The sequence below is a fragment of the Corythoichthys intestinalis genome, chromosome 9 (genome assembly GCF_030265065.1).
Source record: "Corythoichthys intestinalis isolate RoL2023-P3 chromosome 9, ASM3026506v1, whole genome shotgun sequence".
Lineage (NCBI taxonomy): Eukaryota > Metazoa > Chordata > Actinopteri > Syngnathiformes > Syngnathidae > Corythoichthys > Corythoichthys intestinalis.
The window spans coordinates 19,753,630-19,773,252 of record NC_080403.1 but is presented as its reverse complement, the minus strand read 5'-3'; the positions used below and the strand labels follow the sequence as shown (position 1 = coordinate 19,773,252).

The 19,623-nt window shown below is 36.9% G+C and overlaps 2 protein-coding genes across 6 annotated transcripts in view; one reads left to right on the top strand and one right to left on the bottom strand.

Moving 5' to 3' along the window:
* ephb2b (eph receptor B2b) overlaps positions 1-5,006 on the bottom strand; it is a 265,726-nt gene extending 260,720 nt beyond the window's left edge. For all 4 annotated transcript variants that reach the window (XM_057846096.1, XM_057846098.1, XM_057846097.1 and 1 more), the window contains exon 1: positions 4,857-5,006. In XM_057846096.1, coding sequence (XP_057702079.1) covers positions 4,857-4,908 — 52 coding nt within the window. In that variant the 5' untranslated portion in view covers positions 4,909-5,006. The remainder of the gene's footprint in view (positions 1-4,856) is intronic.
* A 359-nt stretch (positions 5,007-5,365) lies between these two features.
* Positions 5,366-19,623, top strand: part of lactbl1b (lactamase, beta-like 1b) — a 99,446-nt gene continuing 85,188 nt past the window's right edge. The window contains exon 1 of one of the 2 annotated variants that reach the window (XM_057845796.1): positions 5,366-5,522. The gene's annotated coding sequence lies outside the window, so the exon portion shown is untranslated. The remainder of the gene's footprint in view (positions 5,523-19,623) is intronic. The other variant, XM_057845791.1, reaches the window with a different exon arrangement.

The following is a 19,623-nucleotide window of genomic DNA, read 5'->3' as shown; positions in this document are numbered from 1 at the left end:
GAATCAGACAAAAGGTCTCCTGCATACAACAAACAAGCCCATGAAGTGGAGTCAGTTATGTTCTACAGCGTTGGCTGCTGAACAACTGTGATACTCCTCCTTGATCTCTCGCAAAAAAAAAAAAAAAAAAAATCAAAGGTGGCCATAGACGCTTCTGAAATGCGACACACCTCCTTCAAGGGAAACAACAACTGGTCGCAGCGCTAATTGAGGTTGTGCATGTAAAGTGACAATACCCGGACCCTGTGCAGCATGGATTAGGGCTTGAATAGAGACAGATTCTTTGTGAATGCCTACTGTGGCGGTTGGCATGCAGGCCTGTTCGCCGCATCTGCTCATTGGGCCCGCTGAGAAAACACTGGATTGTATATACACACACTCGCTCATTTTTACCTTGTTCTAATCTTATTGTTCTGTGCCCGCCCCTGTTGGGTTTTTGTTACTCAGACACAAAACAAACTGCTTCCCCGTTTCTGAAGTGCATCCATTCTTTACAAGACAATTCCGGTTTAAAACAAGAGAAAACATCTACATGTGAAAACGTCTTTACCAAGCATGGAAGGATTATTGTACTGTGTGCTTTATAGCACAATTTGAACACAAGGGCATCATACAATGAAGACATAACATAAAAATGAATATACATGAACGTTAAGCAAGGGCTTGCAATCTTAATTGCACACCGCCCTGGCTTGTCACCTTTGATGTTATTGATTCTTGCATTACGATTAGCATACATCGCGCAAATTAAGGCCACTACAAGTTCGACTCAAGACAAACTTTGTTCAACTAAGGCACATATTGGTAGCATCAAGCTAACAAGGATCATCAATGCCAAGTGGTGCAGCGACATACTGTATTTAACAATTACTTTATTTTCAGATAATTTAGAGAGATTTTATGTGTCGATTCCATGCGTTTTTGTTTATATTTTTTTAACTAAAATACCAGAAAGGTGATAGCCACATATCATGTTGCTAATGGGGGTTTTGAGTTTTAGCACATATGGCCACCGAACAAATAAAACTCATACATAAAGGTCTCATTGTACATATAATTTTGTGCATTTGTGTCCAAAACGTATTTAAGAAATGTGAGACGGTAATTTTATTTTAACATAGACAAAAACCAATTTTTATTGTAGATTGTCCCTTTTCACTGGAATTTTAAATCCACACAAGAAGTGTGTAGTTTTAACTTACCGTTATGACTAGCAAACATTAATTTGAAACTAGTAAATGTCTGCTTATATTGTTGCTGTTGTGAATATTCAAATTTACCTGTCAATGGTTTTGGTTACATTAGGATTCCATCAAAGCAAAAACCAAATAGGGGAGAGCGAAATCTGTTAAGCTGCTGATCTCAACAAAAACTTGCATACTGGCCTTTAGAGGACCGATGTTGCATCATGGCAACACCTACCCAACCAGAAAATGTTTGCAGCACTGCAAAGAAAGGAGCCAACTGGAAAACACAAGTGGTTCCACCTAGAGAATTTCCAACTCCACTTCTAACTGCGGTTTTACAGCCGTGTATAAATCTGAATTTCGACTCAACATAATTCGATGAGTGTTGTCATTAGTATGGCTGTCAACTAAGCGCTGATGATGATGAACGGGCCTGAATTCGAAGGGAGATAAATCTGCCGTGTGTTTTCCTGGACATGTTTGACAAAGCTAGCCATATTTTCCTGCTGTTTGAACCCCATTAATCTGCAAACACGGTCACTCCTTTCCTGCTGGCTTAACAAATAATATGACGTGGCTTCTCACATGAGGACTAATCAACAATTTAGTGCTATTTTCAATCTGTCTGGATGAATTAAACCCCTTTGAATGAAAAGGGTCAAAAGTACGACAAACGTAGTTGTCCCACATTGCTACACATTAGGGTGGCGGCACAATGTCTTCTCAGTGGCATGGTATAAATCACTGGCATTACATTGTATTTTAACTACGACTCAGTGTTAGTGAACTGCACTCTGTTTAGTATGAGCAGCTGACTTGAAAATTGGTTGACTTTCAATGTTTTACATAAAGTGAATTAATTCAAGGAAGGAGGCCGCGGGGCGGACCCAGGACACACTGCGGAGACTATGTCTCCCGGCTGGCCTGGGAACACCTTGGGATCCTCCAAGAAGAGGATGAAGTGGCTGGGGAGAGGGAAATTTGGGCTTCTCTGCTGAAGCTGCTGCCCCCGTGACCCGACCTCGGATAAGCGGGAGAGGATGGACGGACGGACGGATATTCTTGCAAGACTATGGCATCACTAGTAAAAACACAACATTCTGATCAATATTGTGTCAATGTATTCAGAGTTAATACAAAATAATTATTATCTAAATAAGGGCCTGCCTTTTTGTAAATAGTACCCTCTGTTGCTAACTAGAATTAAAACATGGAAAAACTAACATTTGAGTATAAACCTCATGTACCAATACCTGATTATGTGTGTTGAAAATGTGGTTTATTTTACTCTTACTTTGTTTACTCTTACTTTATACTGACCAGAAACACAAAATCTTTCTGAAATATGGTTGGTAAATCTAATATTAATCTATAGACCAGGGGTCTGCAAGTCCGGTCCTCAAGCCGCTATCCAGCTTGTTTTCCATGTCTCCCTCCTTTAACACACGTGAATCAAATAATCAGGATCCTTATCTGGCTCCAGCAGAGCTTGCTGATGCATTTAAAATGTAGGATCACTAGTGCAATGAATTTTATATTTTAAAAACATAGGTCATTTTGACTGACAACGTAAGAAGCCGTGTGAAAAGGGTTAACCGGCATCATTTACAAACGCAAAATCTACTTGTTAAGCTTCTACACAACAATATTAAAACATTTCTCAAAAGAGGTCAACAATAGTAATGATCTTTAAAAAAATCCACTGGAGGCTTCGTTTCCCATTGCATGCCGGGATTTTTTTTCTTTTCTTTTTTCGGATTAGAGCTCCAGTGACCTCTTTTTCAACCCTTCATTTCACATACGTAAGACATCTTTTGCTACTTCATTGGACCATGCTGAGGGTGGCCCATTGGATGGAAGAAAATGGAGGGCTGGGGCGGGGTGTAATCTGTACTCGGATGGTGCGTCACTTGCTGTGAGGTTCTATTTCGAAAAAGACGTTTAACAAAAGCAGCATGGAATTTCGTGTCGTCTTTGCTGCTGACCGGTATAGGATAGGTCACTATAACACAATGCTAACAACTGTGCATTACGTCTTATTTTCTTCCAACTCATTTTTTATCGGAACTTTCCATGATAAGGTTACAGCTGAGGGAAAACATCTTCACAGACTCAAAATGAAGGCTTTAACACTTTCCTGGGGCTCAACATCATATCGCCATATAGTGTAAATTGAGAAAAATGCCCAAATGTCCATTAACATTGAGTAATGTTAATACATTCTGTTCATTTGTGTTCCAATGTATGGCAACAGTGTTACATATTTTGTGACGTATTTACAATAAACTGAGCAATTCAACATAAGTGTGCTAAACTACCCATGAAAATATATTAAAACTTTGTAAAAACAGAAAAGCATTACATAAACAACTTTACATAAGGATGGCAATTTTTTAAGTAAAACAACTTGTTTTTGTCTTCTTTTTCCCATCTCCAAATAGTTTTGCTGCGTATCAATAATGACTAATTTTAATTACAATTATGTTTTTCCACTTTCCCCTTATGTTATTGTTAGTTTTCAATATTAAGTTCTTGACAATCCACATATTTTAAAATGAGGGTCACACGACTAGAATTGAATTTGCACTAATATTGCTAAATCCTTTTTGTGTGAAGTCCAATTATGGCAACTGTTGTGCATATTTTATGTACAATATTTGGAAATTAAAACATTAGCTAGTAATTTTGCATTGTTTTAATTCATTAAATTGACTATGAAATAAAACGAGACCACGTAATCACGCTTTTTGTTGAAAACTGTATAAAAAAGTCAATAAATTACCACCATCGCAACTAGGTGAACGATTTTAAAGTTGAGAGACTTTTTTCCTGGCTCGTTTTCTCCCATTTAGTCATTGCTTCATCTAACAGCATATTACACACCCTGGCAAAAATTGAAAAATATCAGCAATTTCAGGGAAAAATATTATGCGCAGGTCCATGTCGATATTTACTTTTTGCTTAATGGTTACATCCCTCATAAAACCCTCACAGTTGACTTCTAACTCCAATAAAGAAAAAATACTTCGTTAGATAACTCATGTTTTCATTAGTAAAAGGCTAATGTTACTTTCCAATCTCCATGGCTCAATAATCATCATAATCATCATATATCAAATAGTGTACATGGAGTTGTGCATCAAATAATCGGATAAATAAAATTGATGCATTCAAATGCACTATTAAACATGCATTTGCAAATGTCAGCATCAACAAACCATATGAGAAACAAGAGGGCTTGAAAAACTACTTTGTGTCCTGTCCATGTTTGGAACAGTAATCCGCGCAGATTACAAAAGGGGCAATTTTGCATTAACGTTTTCGCGTGTTTATGCACGTTTTAGAGCTACAAAGTCAACGTCACAAATAGCCGAACTGTAGCTTTAAAAGTAAACGATGCTTCGGAATGTATATGTCCCTCCATCATCATCATTGTCACTATCGCCATCACCATCCGCATCATCAGATTCTGTTCACAGTGCCACACAAAAGCCACATTCATCCATAAAAAGGGAATAAATTCAGATATACTCTATTAATAAGTACTTATGTGTTTCGTGTCATTTTGTTTCCTCTTCATATCAACAATTGGGACACCGGGACGGTCGGCTGAGTCAAACGCCGGCACGAGGATGCGCGAGGCTCTTCAAAAGCGCTACGTTATCTTACCTTCGACAGCTATTACGACCGGAAAGGTCCATAATATCCATAGAATATCCATGGTCGTGGTCAGTCAAAAACGGCTCCGGGCATTCAAATAAAATAGGTCCGGAAAGCCATTGACAGCCCGACGCGGAGAAGGGACAGGCGGTCCTCCACCTCCAGCAGAGCGCGCTCGGATAGCACAACACTAGCGACTCAAATCTGGACCAAATTTGGGAGAGACCAAACGCCCACAGACGCGGGGTGGGAGCCTTGTGATATATAATCAAGAATGAGCAACAGTATCCTTTTTACAGTGTTTATCGAGTTAAATCATTTATTCTAACGTACTAATAATGATAACGTTGGATGATAACAATCTTTTATTTGAATGTTTATAACCCAATTGATCGCCGAGACACACAACTCCCCTTTTTCTAATAAAGTTGTTGTCACCCAGCTGTCAATCAACCCGAAAAGGACCGTCCTTAATTCTCCTCACCACTTTTTACCTTGTCGTTAGTTTTCTGTTTTTATACGAAGCGGGAGGTTTTAAAAACTAAGAAAAGTTTGTAGCCGAACGTACATGGTATTCAAGATGGAAACACACTATTCATGGTGTTCTATGCAGCTATTTTGTCCTGTGTGGAGCATTCTGTGCGGGAGTTTTGGAGTAACAGGTGCAGTAGTAATGTAAGTATGTTGTCTATATCCATTTTTTAAAGATACGTCACCAAGCTATTTTAGTTAGAACTTAATGAAAATCACCAAAATACTACTTTTCTTTATTATCTATCAATTATGACCAAGCAAATATGTAATAAAATGTATTATATCTGCAAAATTCATTGATTTAGCACCACAGGATGTACACTTTGGCACGACAAGAAGCATTTGTTTGTATGTTTCCTTCAGGGAGAAAAAAGAACTTTTGGAAAACAAACTTAATATATAATACAAAAATATAATAAAATATAAATGAATATAATAAAATAATAAATAAACAGTAAACCAGCAGTAATGTAAGATTTAAAAACAATAACAAAACTGTGTAACTGATGCACTTCATAGGAGAAAGATAATAAGTAATAAGATTAACAGTTTTTTTTTTTTTTTTACTATAGCACTTTCCATGATTTTTCCATGGATCACCACTAACTCAAGCCATACATATTTGGAACATTGCTATGAAGACAAAATAGTGTCCAATGTTTTAGCATTTTTGAAGAGTAGGATTTCAAATATCTTATCAAAGTAACATTTAAATCTTTTGAATCGACACTCCAATTACGTGCCTGTACAGGCCTCACGTTGTAAATTTATCCCTAGCAGGAGAGATTAGCAGCTAAATTAGTGAGCATTCTTGTATTCTATTCATCATCCGAATATAATCACATTGCCAAAAATTGCATCAGTTTTTCATCTCTTAATCATAGCACATAATTAAAACTAGGCTGTGCTCACTGTGTTTTTATTTACGATTATGCGATGCAATCACTGGGAAAAAATCTATGAAGAATTAATTGCATGCTTAATCATTCATTTTACGAATCGAATTACAATACAAGATAAGGAGGACTAAAGTTTCAGATTTATTATTTTCAATGGTTAAAAAAAAAAAAATGTTTTTTTTTTTTTTTCAAGTGCATTGCAATTGTCATGTAAAAGACCTGGCTAATTCAACCCATGAATGCTCCTTATATAACAATAAACTTTTCTTGGAAGCTATCTGGCTTTCATTGAACCTCACGAATGTCTTGTCCCCTCCAAGTTGATTCCAGGTCACCTGACTGACTTAACTCGGGACAGCAGCCAGGTGATGAGGGCACAGATGGAGGCAAACGGTTGACAAAAAATGGCACAGAAAGAGAGAAGCCTCCTAGAGTCGTAATGACTGTCATGTAAACGCCATGTGGAATGGAGCCCAAAAAAAATGCAAAAAATGTTGGAGGAATGAAAATAATAGTACGCCTTTAAACGATGTCTGATGATATGTTGCTTCTGGACTGCATGTGTTCAAATGCAACACTTTGGTATTAAAAGTAGCATAAAGCAATTCAAGCGTACGTACTAAACTTTAAAATTCAAAAATAATAATAGTAATTGAAAAAATTAACAGCAAAGTAACCCTTACAGTTTACTCAATTAATTTGTGATAATGGACTTAATTGTGTGATTTTATTTCTATGGCAAGCATGAGATAATCTACATTTTTTGAAAATGCAAAATTATGTATTTTCTTTACCAATAGTAGTTTTAATAATAATTTCATGGAAATATTAAGGGCATTGTTTTATTGTCAGTCACATTAAGAATTTGCCTTTACTGGATGATATTTGGAGATATTTTGATGAGTAATGTTTTTTTTTTGTTTGTTTAGTTTTTTTTTGTTTGTTTGTTTTTTATGTGGCATAATTGCCTTGTCTCCAACTCAAAATTGCAGTATTGAAAAGTTACCGTTTTCATAAAATATATATATTTTTTTCATTGTAAGGCAGATGATACAATTTGGACTGACTCAGACTTGGAATAATGGATAGATACTAGATACTAGGTAGATAGTGTTGAGAAAATTACTGATAGTTTTGTATTCCTCTTTCAAATTATAGGAAATAATCAAAAATAAATTATTCTAAAAGTTTCTATTTTATGAATACGCGTTCAAGGAAAATAGAAAACTCAATTTGTCACCATAAATTAAAAAGTTAACATTCATTCAGTACTTTCACATGCTTGTGAAATATTTCAAATCAAAACTGGGTAGAGTGAGGCACCTCAGAAAAACACATCAAGGCAATCAACAAGAATGATTTTTACCTTAATTTGAAAAACACATTCGGAGAACATCAATTCATTAAAACATTGCCGGTAAATTCGTTTCTGATGAGTTAGACAAATGTATTGAATTTATTTTAACGTCAAGCATGAGGAGAAAGAGCAAATGGGGGCACTGCAAAGCTCCCCCGCGAGTGTTGTTGCATCAACACTGCCACCTAGAGATTAAAAGTAAAACTGCCTGCATTGTTGTGTTGGTTGAGAGTGCTTCCTAGTTGCTTTTTTCAAACAATGTCTAATACATTCAAAATGAGTCAACGTGAAAACGGACTATATTCTTGAGAACCTTTTTAGATGTATAACCCTATTTTGTCTTTTTTTTTTTTTCATTATGTTAGTATGTGTTACAGTGGTTAAGTATACTTAGGGAGAACTTGTAAACTCCAAATTGACAGGCCAAAGCAGTGATTCAAGCCCTGAACTTCAGAATTTTGAGGTAGACGATTTAACCCCTAGCCTACTAAGCTTGCCAGCTTTAAATCAATTTGAAAATTAAAAGAAAATCCCCCTTCTATCCTCGAGGTTAAACAAATGCTTTAGGAATGAATTTAACGGCGCTTAGACTGACTTCCTGTGGGTCAGCAGCTTTTCTCATCCTCTGGAATTTAAAGTTATTTACAAGAGCCACTTTCGACTGGAACTGATTTTAACTTCTTAAAGGCCATCCGGCTACATCAGAAGCGCAAAGTGACTCACACTTTAGGTGTGCAATCAGTTAGTGTGGTGAAAAACAAAGGATTAACCTCCCGTAAGATCACATTCTCATAAGAAGTTATAGTCGAGTCGTGCTGGGTTCAACGGGAACCTGAGCTAAAAGGGATCATCTGAGTGTTTTGACGTGAAGAAAATAACTGATGTTATCTCCTTTGCCAAATGAAAAAGAAGCATTGCGGCATGGAGGACACAAAAGCAATCTGAGCTGTTTTGATTGGCAAGTGTATCAGCAGGGGTGAGAGAAGAGAGCATTTTGTGACTTGTTTCCATAGATGGATGTAGTACTTAATTCTAAACCAATCAGTCTCTCTTTTTTTTTTTTTTTAATTAATTAATTTATTTATTTATTTAATATAAGTTCCACTGGCGGTAATATGATGCACTGCGTAAATTATGAGTGAACACCGTATTTTTTGGTCTATTGGGCATCATCAGTTTGCCATTTAATCTTTGGCGTTTAACATTTTAACTATTGCTTTTTAAAATTATATCATTCAGTGGTTTTATGAATGATGTGTCTTGACTACATTTAGTGCTGGCGATAGAGAAAATATTTATTCGATAAGGTCTAGGCCATATGATATGCCGAGATTTTGTAGATGAAATTTTTTGATGAAAAAAAAATATTCAAAGAGAATAAAAATGACTAAAAAAAGAACAATTGCCCTAGATAGTGGCTTATCCCCAACCCCACCCCCCCCACCCCACCCCGTAGGGTAGTAGTAGCTATGTGTGTTAACTTTCATTAACTTATTCCTTGCCATTGACAGCAATAGACTGCCAATCCGTTTGACCTGGGAGGGGCTGTCAACAATCGTTCAATCGCTGTCAGCTCTCTCTATCCATGTTATGGGCACTGAAATATAAACATTCATTGACCGCCCTACCAGTTCATATGGATTGGACGTCTGAAAACATCAATGAGTTAACTGTTTATTTATGCACCACTTGTTTGGGTTGTGTGGTGATTTATCACAACTCTGGTTTGTTGTATCACGACATTTAATGGCTGTTCCACATCATCATTTCTAGAAGTATCAGCACTCTAAGGTTAAGTAAAGTATATTATTGCTAGATATTATTCAAATTGATGATAGTGACAAGAGAATAAATTTATGACGGTACATAATTTATTATTGTTTTGATAATAAATATTGTCAGATCTTCTATACTAAATACTGTTATGCTACATCAAAACAGGTTCGAGGTACAACCTGAATTTAAATATAGCGCGCACAGGATCTTAAGGCACACCGTCAAGTTTTAGAGAAAACTATAAATGATTTTAGGTATGCCTTATAGTCCTAAAAATATGATAGTATGATCTCTACATAAGCATTTCGCAAAAGTGTCAACTTCGATCTCATTAAGAGATTTTTCCACGTGTACTTAGATGATTTTGATGTGGTGTGATGAAACCAAGGTTGAGTTTTTTTTTGCTCATGATTCCAAATATGTTGTTAAATGTTGGCGGAATCATCAAAAGAACAAAATAACCATACAGTGAAGTATAATGGAGAAGTATCATGGTTTTGGAATGTTTATTCCCAGTTTGATGGTGGGGTTTTCATCAAGATGGAAGGAATTATGAACAGGTCCAATAAGTAGTCAAAAATATTATCTGGCTTCTTCTAGACAAGAAACCATATGTGTTGTCTGTGCTGACTCCCAGATAACGTTTTGGATGTTTATTGCCGGTAATGGCAGCCAACGAGTTAATTGAAAGCCACATCCCTAGTTATAATGTTATGTACAATCACATTACGGTAAGTTATTTATACTTACCTCCATAAGATTTTCTTTAGGTTGTACATGTAAACAAAATACTGTATTGTTTTAGGTGAATTCACCTTTGCATAATCAAATTTCAGGCATGTGAACATTTTCTATATGCATTTATACTACACTCAAATTAATTTGGATGATGTTATCCGATATGGATTTGGAAGAGACTTTATTCAGCTCTGAAGATATCAGATTAAGAGCAACACATATTGCAATTGTGCCACTTGAGACAAAATAATTGAAATTGTGTCTCTTGAACCATGCAGAGTAAATCCCGCTATAAATGGTCCACAGCCCACTAAGTCCTGGCATGTTGTTTTTGGTTAATTCACTCCTGCTAACTGACTGATTAAATGAGCCAAAGAGACTCCATGGGATTGTGTTTTTGTTACTAAATGATCTACAGCAAAATCTGGGTTCCCCTTCAAGTTTCCAAATATTTAAATTGAAGCGCAAACGTGCTTGTTCATCATCATCATGTCATCAATCAAAGATGGTTTGGACCCAATAACTTGCCCCTCAGCTGTTTTTTTTTTTTTTTGTTACTAATTGATAAGAACTTTCCACATATATCGGATCAACTCTTATTATGGTTTGTACTCCAGAGCCAGCAATACAAAATAGTTTTCCTTCTTACAATATGGGACTCAGTTTCGGCACAAGAAGACTTGCTATGAAGGCGTATGAAGGCTTCATCTTTAGCTTCGGACAAGTTAGATGTCATTATTGTGTCAAAAAGGGTCATCTACTTCACACTACTTCAGAGTAATGCCTACCTAATTATAATTTCTCCAGGATCTGTGATTAAAAAAACCAAACTAATACTAACATATGTTTGTATGGGGGTTATTTTCCTAAATGACATAATTAATACCGTTAAAAAAATATAGCTTTTGTGATATTTTTGTGTGGGGGTTATTTTCCTAAATGACATAATTAATAACTTAAAAAAATAAGTATAATAATAAAATATCAACATAATTTACATATAATTTTTCAGGCTCACTCAAATGTTTTTTTAAATTTTTTTTTTTTTTTTTTTTTTTTTTTTGTTCATGTTGCACAAAACACTATATTACCTAAAAGCGGATCATGCTTAAATTGGGTGAAATTCTGATCAGCAACATATGTATTTAGCGTGACATACTGTAGTTGAAATCTGTAGATTATTATTGGTCAAAATTAGTCATTGCTTTACTTACTTTTAGTTACTATCCCTGCTAAAATTCTTTTTGGCATTTTCTGTTGTAGTTTGGTAATTTAAAAAAATACACGAATATACAAGGAGTTGTAAAAGATTTTCATAAATGAAAAAGAGTAATAGTAAGGGGAAAAAAATAATTTACATAAAATGTCTTAAACCGCTTGTGCCAAAACTGAGCAAATGTGTAATAATAATAGTTAATAATTAAGTTGTCTTTTAACTCAGTGTAAATGCATTAATTCATTCATTCATTCATTCATTCATTCATAATTAATGGTTGATGTTCCATGGTGTTCTTTGTTTGATGAATATTATTTTTTTGTTTAATTGTGGGGCAAATTTTAACACCATTTTGTGGGCTGTAAAAATATCCTTTCTTATAATTAGCAATAATTGTGAATCATATCTTTTTGGAACATAAAATAACTTTGACATTTCCAGAAACTATTAACTGACCTTTTTTTTTTTTTTTTAACCAAACCATTTGTGCTCACTGAAACGTTTTTTCATTTACAAATGAAAAGTACACACAAAATATGCCAGGGAAGCTGGATAATATCTCTGTGGCGTGCTTATCTGCAAAGACAAATGCTTCACCATGCTCCTGATTGTTATATCGCTTCGTGTACAAATCTAATACAAAATCTGCCTCGTAGTTTAGGTAATCCCACTCAAACAAAACCAAGCATGCAATAAATAACACAATGCGCAAGGCTGGCCAAATTCATTTAAAACTTTATGGATATTTTCATGTGTGTCTTCAGCAGAACGCAACAGCTGGGGGGGCACAATGGGCTTCTATCACTAAGAGGATTCGTTTTTCTTTCATTCTGTACTTGTGTGTCATTGTGTGTGTGTGAAGGGGGAGTTTGAGGACTAGACTCTTTCATGGTGACCCAGCCTCACAGAAGACTTGTCACTTAAGCCGTCAGTAGTGCATCGTGGCAAACGGCAATCCTTGCCCGGGGCGTCTCTGTGAGCGACTTTAAAATAAGCAGCCATCCCAGATTAGAAAGTTCTGAGTCTCTGAACTTGAACCCTCTTTGTGTGTGGTATGTTCAGTAGCCAGGTAAGACTATTAAAACAGTTGAAGCATATTCAGCTCGGGTAACACCTTCAATACAGGCTCAGGATTTGGATAGGAAAAAAATTGCTAATTTTTATTTTCAAGGTCTTTGTGAAGTTTTTTGTATTTTTTATTAGGCTGGATTCACATTGTATGGTAATGATTCCCATTTTTCGTCTCAAGTATCAGAATTTGGATATGCGTCATGACAGCATAAATAGAGGCAAGCACAGTGAGCCGGATAACTGCATCGGAATAGGCTTCTTCCAAATATGTATTAAAAATAATGAGAAGCCTTAACTCAATTTTCAAGTGTTTCAGGTTACAAACAAGGTCACAAAGCAAATTCACTTCACAATTAAAGATTCTATTTTACACTTATTAGTTATGTAAAAACAACACTCTCTCCCCCCAAAACAAATAAAAACACACAGTGGAAATTTAAACTGTGGTGGAAGCACAGACAATGTCTGAATATGCTATATGAGGGTTGAGTCCATTATGGAATAGACAAAACAGGTAATGGCAATTGCAGCGAGCAAGTAACTTTCGTGCACATCCTGATTATTTCATATGTTCGGTCTTTGTAAATACCGTACAGCCATATCAGCTATGTGTCATCTGAAATGTACATAGAAATCTAAAATCAGATGAAGGTGTTAAGTCGGTAATGTGTGGCATATAAACAATAATACATACACGCTCTCAATTTAAATGACAAAATTAACCTTTAATGTCATGTAAAACACTAATATGTAGCTACTGAATGTCATACAACAGAATAAAAACATACACACAAAAAACGCAGTACACTTTATATATTTGGTTGGTGTCCTTGCATATCCAAAATCACAAACAGATGCTAATGAAATCAAACTCCTATTTATGAAAGTTTGGTCAGTAATATAAAAAAAATATTTGACGCCATCCCTGACTATCAAAGTGAAGGCTAACATTACTTCACTGGCTGCCATTGACGGTTCTAGACATCCAGCTCATTTGAAGTGAGGGGATGGCAGCGAATGAATGAGCCCCACTTTAATGTGGTTAGATATATACTAGTGATAAACTCATTTAAATTCACAGCAGAACGATGAAAAGAGCCACATGATTGAATGTCTATCATCATTAATGGCACTGAGTTAAACAAACTGCAACATTTTGCTTTAGGAAGAAAATACACCAGAACGTGCTAGAAAGGTTTTCCCTTTCCAAATCAACAGAGACACGCGTCAACAAAAAAGCCTTTCTGCATTTTCCTCATAGTCTACTTTTAAGTGACTGATGTAGCTTTTGGTTGTATTTTGATATGTCCATAAACTTGATGATGGTCTTTAGTTACACGCTGACGCGGCAGTCTCTGTGGATTTTGTTTTTATCACTTTTACCGCTTGAGAAGTGTTTGTGCCTAAGAACTAGACGTCTGCATTGAAAGCAAAACATTTTCCTGAGCGACAACTTGAGTCCTTTAAAAAGCGCTAAAGGCTTTTTTGTTTTGTTTTTTACAAATCCTGCTGACCTTTCTCCAGTGTACAGTACACTGTCTCACCAAGTTATTAGCTACATAAAATTAGTGCAGCGTCAGCAAGCACGGCCACAATAAGTCTTGTTTTTTAATTTTTTTTCAGTGTTCTTCTTGATATTTTACACAGTGATGTCTTTGTTATATTTCTTAGAGTATCTCCTATCCAAGTATAGACCAGTGGCATTAAACAAAGTGCCCAGGTTAGGAAGACGCTTTTTTGGGCCTTTTTAAATGTTTAAAACAACATATATAAAAATACACATTCAGCCAAGTGGATTCTCTGGTGGCATAGTCAAACCATTGCTACTATTTTCCTTAAATGTTGTAATCCCTGACATGCTAACACCAGGAGAGGTGAAGTGTTTCACACGTGCGCTGATGAATAAAGATTTCATATAAAAATCCCCACCGTCGTCTAATGACTACATGTGATCTGGAGGTACTTTCACAGTTGGAAATCATAAAAATGCTTGATTTAACATGCTTGCAGCTTCGAGGGATGTTAGCTCTTTATTGTATTTCCTTTGTACTTAACCTCAACCCCAAGAGGAAGCTGGTGAAGAAACTGAGAACCTCAATGGGGATCCAATTATATTTTCTTCCCCTGCTCTTTGCAATATAATAAGTTAGTAACAGGATCTCCTTTAGATTTTTGTGTTTACGCCCTGTCGAGCACAAAGCGTAAGCAGCGGGGTTATGTATCACTCGTGCTGCGTGTTCGCTTGTTGGTCAGTAAGCCACACTGTGGATGGATGAATTGATTTCCGCCTAACTTTGTGAAAATGTGCCACAAAATCCAAATGGAGACACAACAAAAGTTTGGGGGGATTATGCCAAATCAATACCAGTACATCCTGTGAATATGTATCTTGTATCAAGTGCAATCATTGATTATTTGGTGGACAGACAATCAAAAGTACAATGAAACAATATTTTTATAAAGCGTTCTTATTTTCGTGTCTTAAGTCTGTTAAATTTTCTTATTGTATTTTAGGACCCTATAAACACAGCTATTGGTGTTACCTAGTGTTGCGCCATATGTCCCAATACCAGCAAATTAGGTGTGTGGTAAATCACCACATAACACAAACATATGGTGTAGAAATCATTCAGACAGTTAACCCATGTAGTTAACAATATTCAATTTCTTTTACAGCTTTTTTGTATTTTACCATGCTCCCTCTCACAGGTCAGTCTTGGTAGTAATATAGACATCTGGTCAGGTGGAGGAGGCTCGCAATTTTCAATATTGTATCGTGTGTTGTGTTGGCCATTTTAAGTATGATACACCAGAAGACATGTGTTTTTGTTTGGACATTATTTTCTCCATTATCAGAGATCTAAGACATTGATTTGCATACCTAATATTTTGGGTTACAGTCTTTTGCATGAAGTTGATATTTATTTAGTTGGAGTTGTCTGTCCCTTTGAGACCATTAACACTGTGTTAAGGCAAATATGTAGACTACAATTCTGCAAATATGAGGAATTATACTGAATTTAAATTTAGTCGCAGCATTAGCAGACATGGTGTCCCATGGCAAGAAACTTTATTCCTATAGACAAAATTTATCATGACCCACCATAATGTTACTGCAGGCTCAAGAAAACCCTCATGACATTCAGCCGAGTTGACCAACCGAGTAATGAATGTCATTTCATGAAGCTGAGCATCATTTTTTTTCAATGTTTTGTTGCTAAATTAAGACTTTGCAAAGAGCTTTAACACTTTGGCTGCACATCCCGCCTTCAGTCAGTTGCCTGCGTGTGTATGCGAGCCTATATACATGCAGTGGTTGGTGTTGTGATCGTATGCATGGCACGTATGGGTGTCGGCACGCGTGTGGATGCAAAGGGAAGGGGCAGAGAGAGTGAGGAAGTAGAGCAGAAAGCAGAGCGGTCTGACATAAAGAAATCCTGGATAATTCTGCCCTGAGATGTGCAAGCTGAGCATCCAGAGGTCGTTCCCATGGCAACCTTTGCCCAGGGAGATCACTGACCCCTCCCGCCACGCGTCAGAACCGGAGCATTGCTTTTGTAGGTCACATATGGCACCAGTGATCCAATCAGGTCTAATCTGGCTCGAGTTGTGGCTCATAAATTATAAGGGGCGAAGCAGGTTTATACGATGGCTTATCCCATCGGCAGACTCCACTGTATGATAATGGCTGTGTGCGACTGGATTAGCTGACCCATTAAATGTATATGTCAACAAATGTATGTTGTGTCTATTCGCGAGGGAACACAATAGCTCAGCGGCACATGATACCCCCTGCGCAGTGTGTTGTTGTAGTCTCCGATGCGCAACTGATTCACCCCATGCATAATTATGAAATTTTGCTATTGCTCAAAATGGCACAAGATTGCCTAATTTAGTGTCTTATTATCACTCAAAGTTGGCAAAAAGGTCAAATTGGCTTGAATTTTGCTAAGGATGATCAGTTATATACCCTTTTTATGCTGGACACAAAAGTTTTAGCTTGAATGTGACTAAAAATGAGGTTTCAGTCCGAAGTGCTTTTTTCACCTAAATAACATGACCGAAACCGGATGTGCATTGCCATAAGAAAATAGCTCAGTCTTTCTTGCTACCGGTAGCAACATTTCTGGCTCAGCACAGCTATTCGCACTTATGGTGGAACAGCATGTATAACCTGGTCTTTCAAGAGAGTCTTGGCTGCATGTAGTAGTGCAGAGATGACAGGCTCCCCACGAGTAGATCTCTCTTCTTGCCTCCTTTGAGCCAAGGTTTTGAAATATCTTTAAAGGGAACCACAGATAGAAGCACTTGTAGTTCTTCAAATATATATGTTAGTATGAGTTATAATAATTTGATATCAAAACCCCTCTTTGTGTTTTCGTTTTTATAAAATTTGTAAAATTAGTTTAACTAGTGGGCCACCATTGTTGTTGACGACGCAGTGCACTGTGCAGTATGTGACTAACCCCGGTAACATACCAGAAACGTCAACGGCGCGTCAATGATCCCGCCGCGATAACACAGTGAAACGCGGCCATTAAAGTCAATCAGCCAATGCACACCAGTCGCAGTGCGGCCGCGTGTTGGATGCGTCCCAGAAGCGTTCAACGCGTCGCACGCGAAAAGAACAGCAGAGTTTGTTATTTGACGTGAGACGCGGCCCCCCTGCGTCAATACTACTTGGTAGGATCGGACAGACTGGAAGTCACTCATGTAAAAAGACGGTGGAACCGGTCGATTTTCAAAATAATATGCAATCGTAACTTACTTTTCGAGTCCATCAGATCTCTTGAGGCAGTCGTTATATCGGGTCACAGTTTACTTGTTGGCGGTTTACTGCTGTCTTCTCTGCTATAACAACTTACATGGCAGGATCTCGGCAAATAGAAGAAGTCGGACATCCGGTCATTATTGACGTCACCAGCCACAACAAAGCGTCACCATATTGAAAACGGGGCAAAAGACGAGTCACAAGCAGTTGCTCTGTCGTGCATTGTAATACAAACGCATTGAACTTTCGTCTTATTTGAGCGCTGCTCGTAAAACACGTCCTATGGAAACTGACGCCGAGCGTCACTGGTGCGTTATCGCGGCGGGATCGTTGACGCGTCGTTGACGTTTCTGGTGTGTTACCGGGGTAACATGGTGAACAGATCAACAATACCACCCCGTGTATTTATATTATATATATATATATATATATATATATATATATATATATATATATATATATATATATATATATATATATATATATATATATATTAGGGCTGTCAAACGATTAAAATTTTTAATTGAGTTAATTACAGCTTAAAAATTAATTGATCGTAATTAATCGCAATTAATCGCAATTCAAACCATCTATAAAATATGCCATATTTTTCTGTAAATTATTTATATTCTGTAAAATAAATTGTTGGAATGGAAAGATAAGACACAAGATGGATATATACAGTGGGGAGAACAAGTATTTGATACACTGCCAATGGGAAAATCCATTGGCAGTGTATCAAATACTTGTTCTCCCCACTGTACATTCAACATATGGTACATAAGGACTGTAGTGGGCATTTCACTCTACTGTCATTTAAATCTGTCTATGCTGTCCTCACTCCGAAGCGTCTACTTTTTCCAAAACTAGACAGCTAGTGAACGACGCCTTAATAATCAGAGTTCTTCCTTTTTCATCTGATTTATTAATAAAATAGCCTCAAACCATTGTCCTCTTTAGACCGTCATAAAACTACAAAAAAAAAAAAAAGTACACAAGCATTGCATTAGCAACAACGTTAGCTTAGCACGCTATTCAGGTTCACTAAACATAAACAAAAAGCGTCTCATACAAAAAATAGAACATTTCGCTTACTAACATAATATGTACATTCTTTACAACAACCATACTTACGGACAGATCTTGTCCAAGGATCACATAAGCACAACATTACAATGTAGGCTTCAGCCTGAGACGTCGTGCAGCCATATGAACTGGCAAGAAAAAAAGAAACTATGTCGCAAAGCGACCACAAGAGTTCGCTGTTGTGCTGCAGCACAAAAAGCCTTGCTGTAAAACTTACCAAAAGGCATAATACTGTCTGAGCGGGACATGTGCGTTAATTGCGTCAAATATTTTAACGTGATTAATTTAAAAAATTAATTACCGCGCATTAACGCGATAATTTTGACAGCCCTTATATATATATATATATATATATATATGTATATGTATTTTTTATTTATTTATTTTTTCCCCCCAAAGAGCTACATAATTGGATGTGAAATCATTGCTATCAAGGCTTTGTCAGGCTGTTGCTTACCTTTGCAAAATAAGAAAAAGACTAGTACAAAGTATAATACTAGCCCAACAGTAAGAAAGTAAAAATAAATTCATAATAATAAACTCTGAATGAACCGAGTAAACTTTTTTAAACCTCTCAAAGGCCAAACAGTGCAACTTTCATGAAATTATTGTGACATTCTGCTGCTGGTTAGATTGTGTTTTGTTGCTGGGCTGTTAGTGGGGGTGTTCCTGACGTCGCACCTGAATCCAATGCAGGCTCATCAATGCAGCATTTAAGCACGGGTGATCTCAGAGAAGGCTGCCGAGATATTTGCTTTGCTGTTGGCCATTTGACATCTCGCACTATAGTCTCGCTACATTTGCTTGTTACGCCCCTGCATTGGGTTTTTTCTGTTAGTGTGCTGCACTCGTTTGTAACCTCTACCCTGTGCAGGTATTTGAGTGTTTTTATTATGGCTTTTTGGCTCGCTGCCTATCGTCTTAGTTAACCTTCGAGTTTGTTGTATTGAGCTCCGTCGACCTGCTGTCACGGACTCCTTTCGTTATTTCTACTATCCCGCGATCGCGTGTTATTTTTTGTTTGCAATCATTAAACCCTTGTACGCATCCCCCGCTTGTTGTCCGCTTCGAGGTCCAACCTTGTTTCCGCACTTGCGGACGCTAACAATTATAAGTAATAATAATTGACCACAGCATCCCGTCTCTCTATTAGCCTCCTTTTTTCGGGAGGGGGGGAGTCCCTTATTTCTATTTCTGAAAGGTGGCAACCCTACTTTGGAAACAGTTCCCAAATTACTGCAGCATTTCTTTAAGTAAAAGACAGAGTAAAGTTGACGTAGTGAACTGACCAGAGATTTTTGCACCGGTCCAGCGCCCTTCCTCTGGAT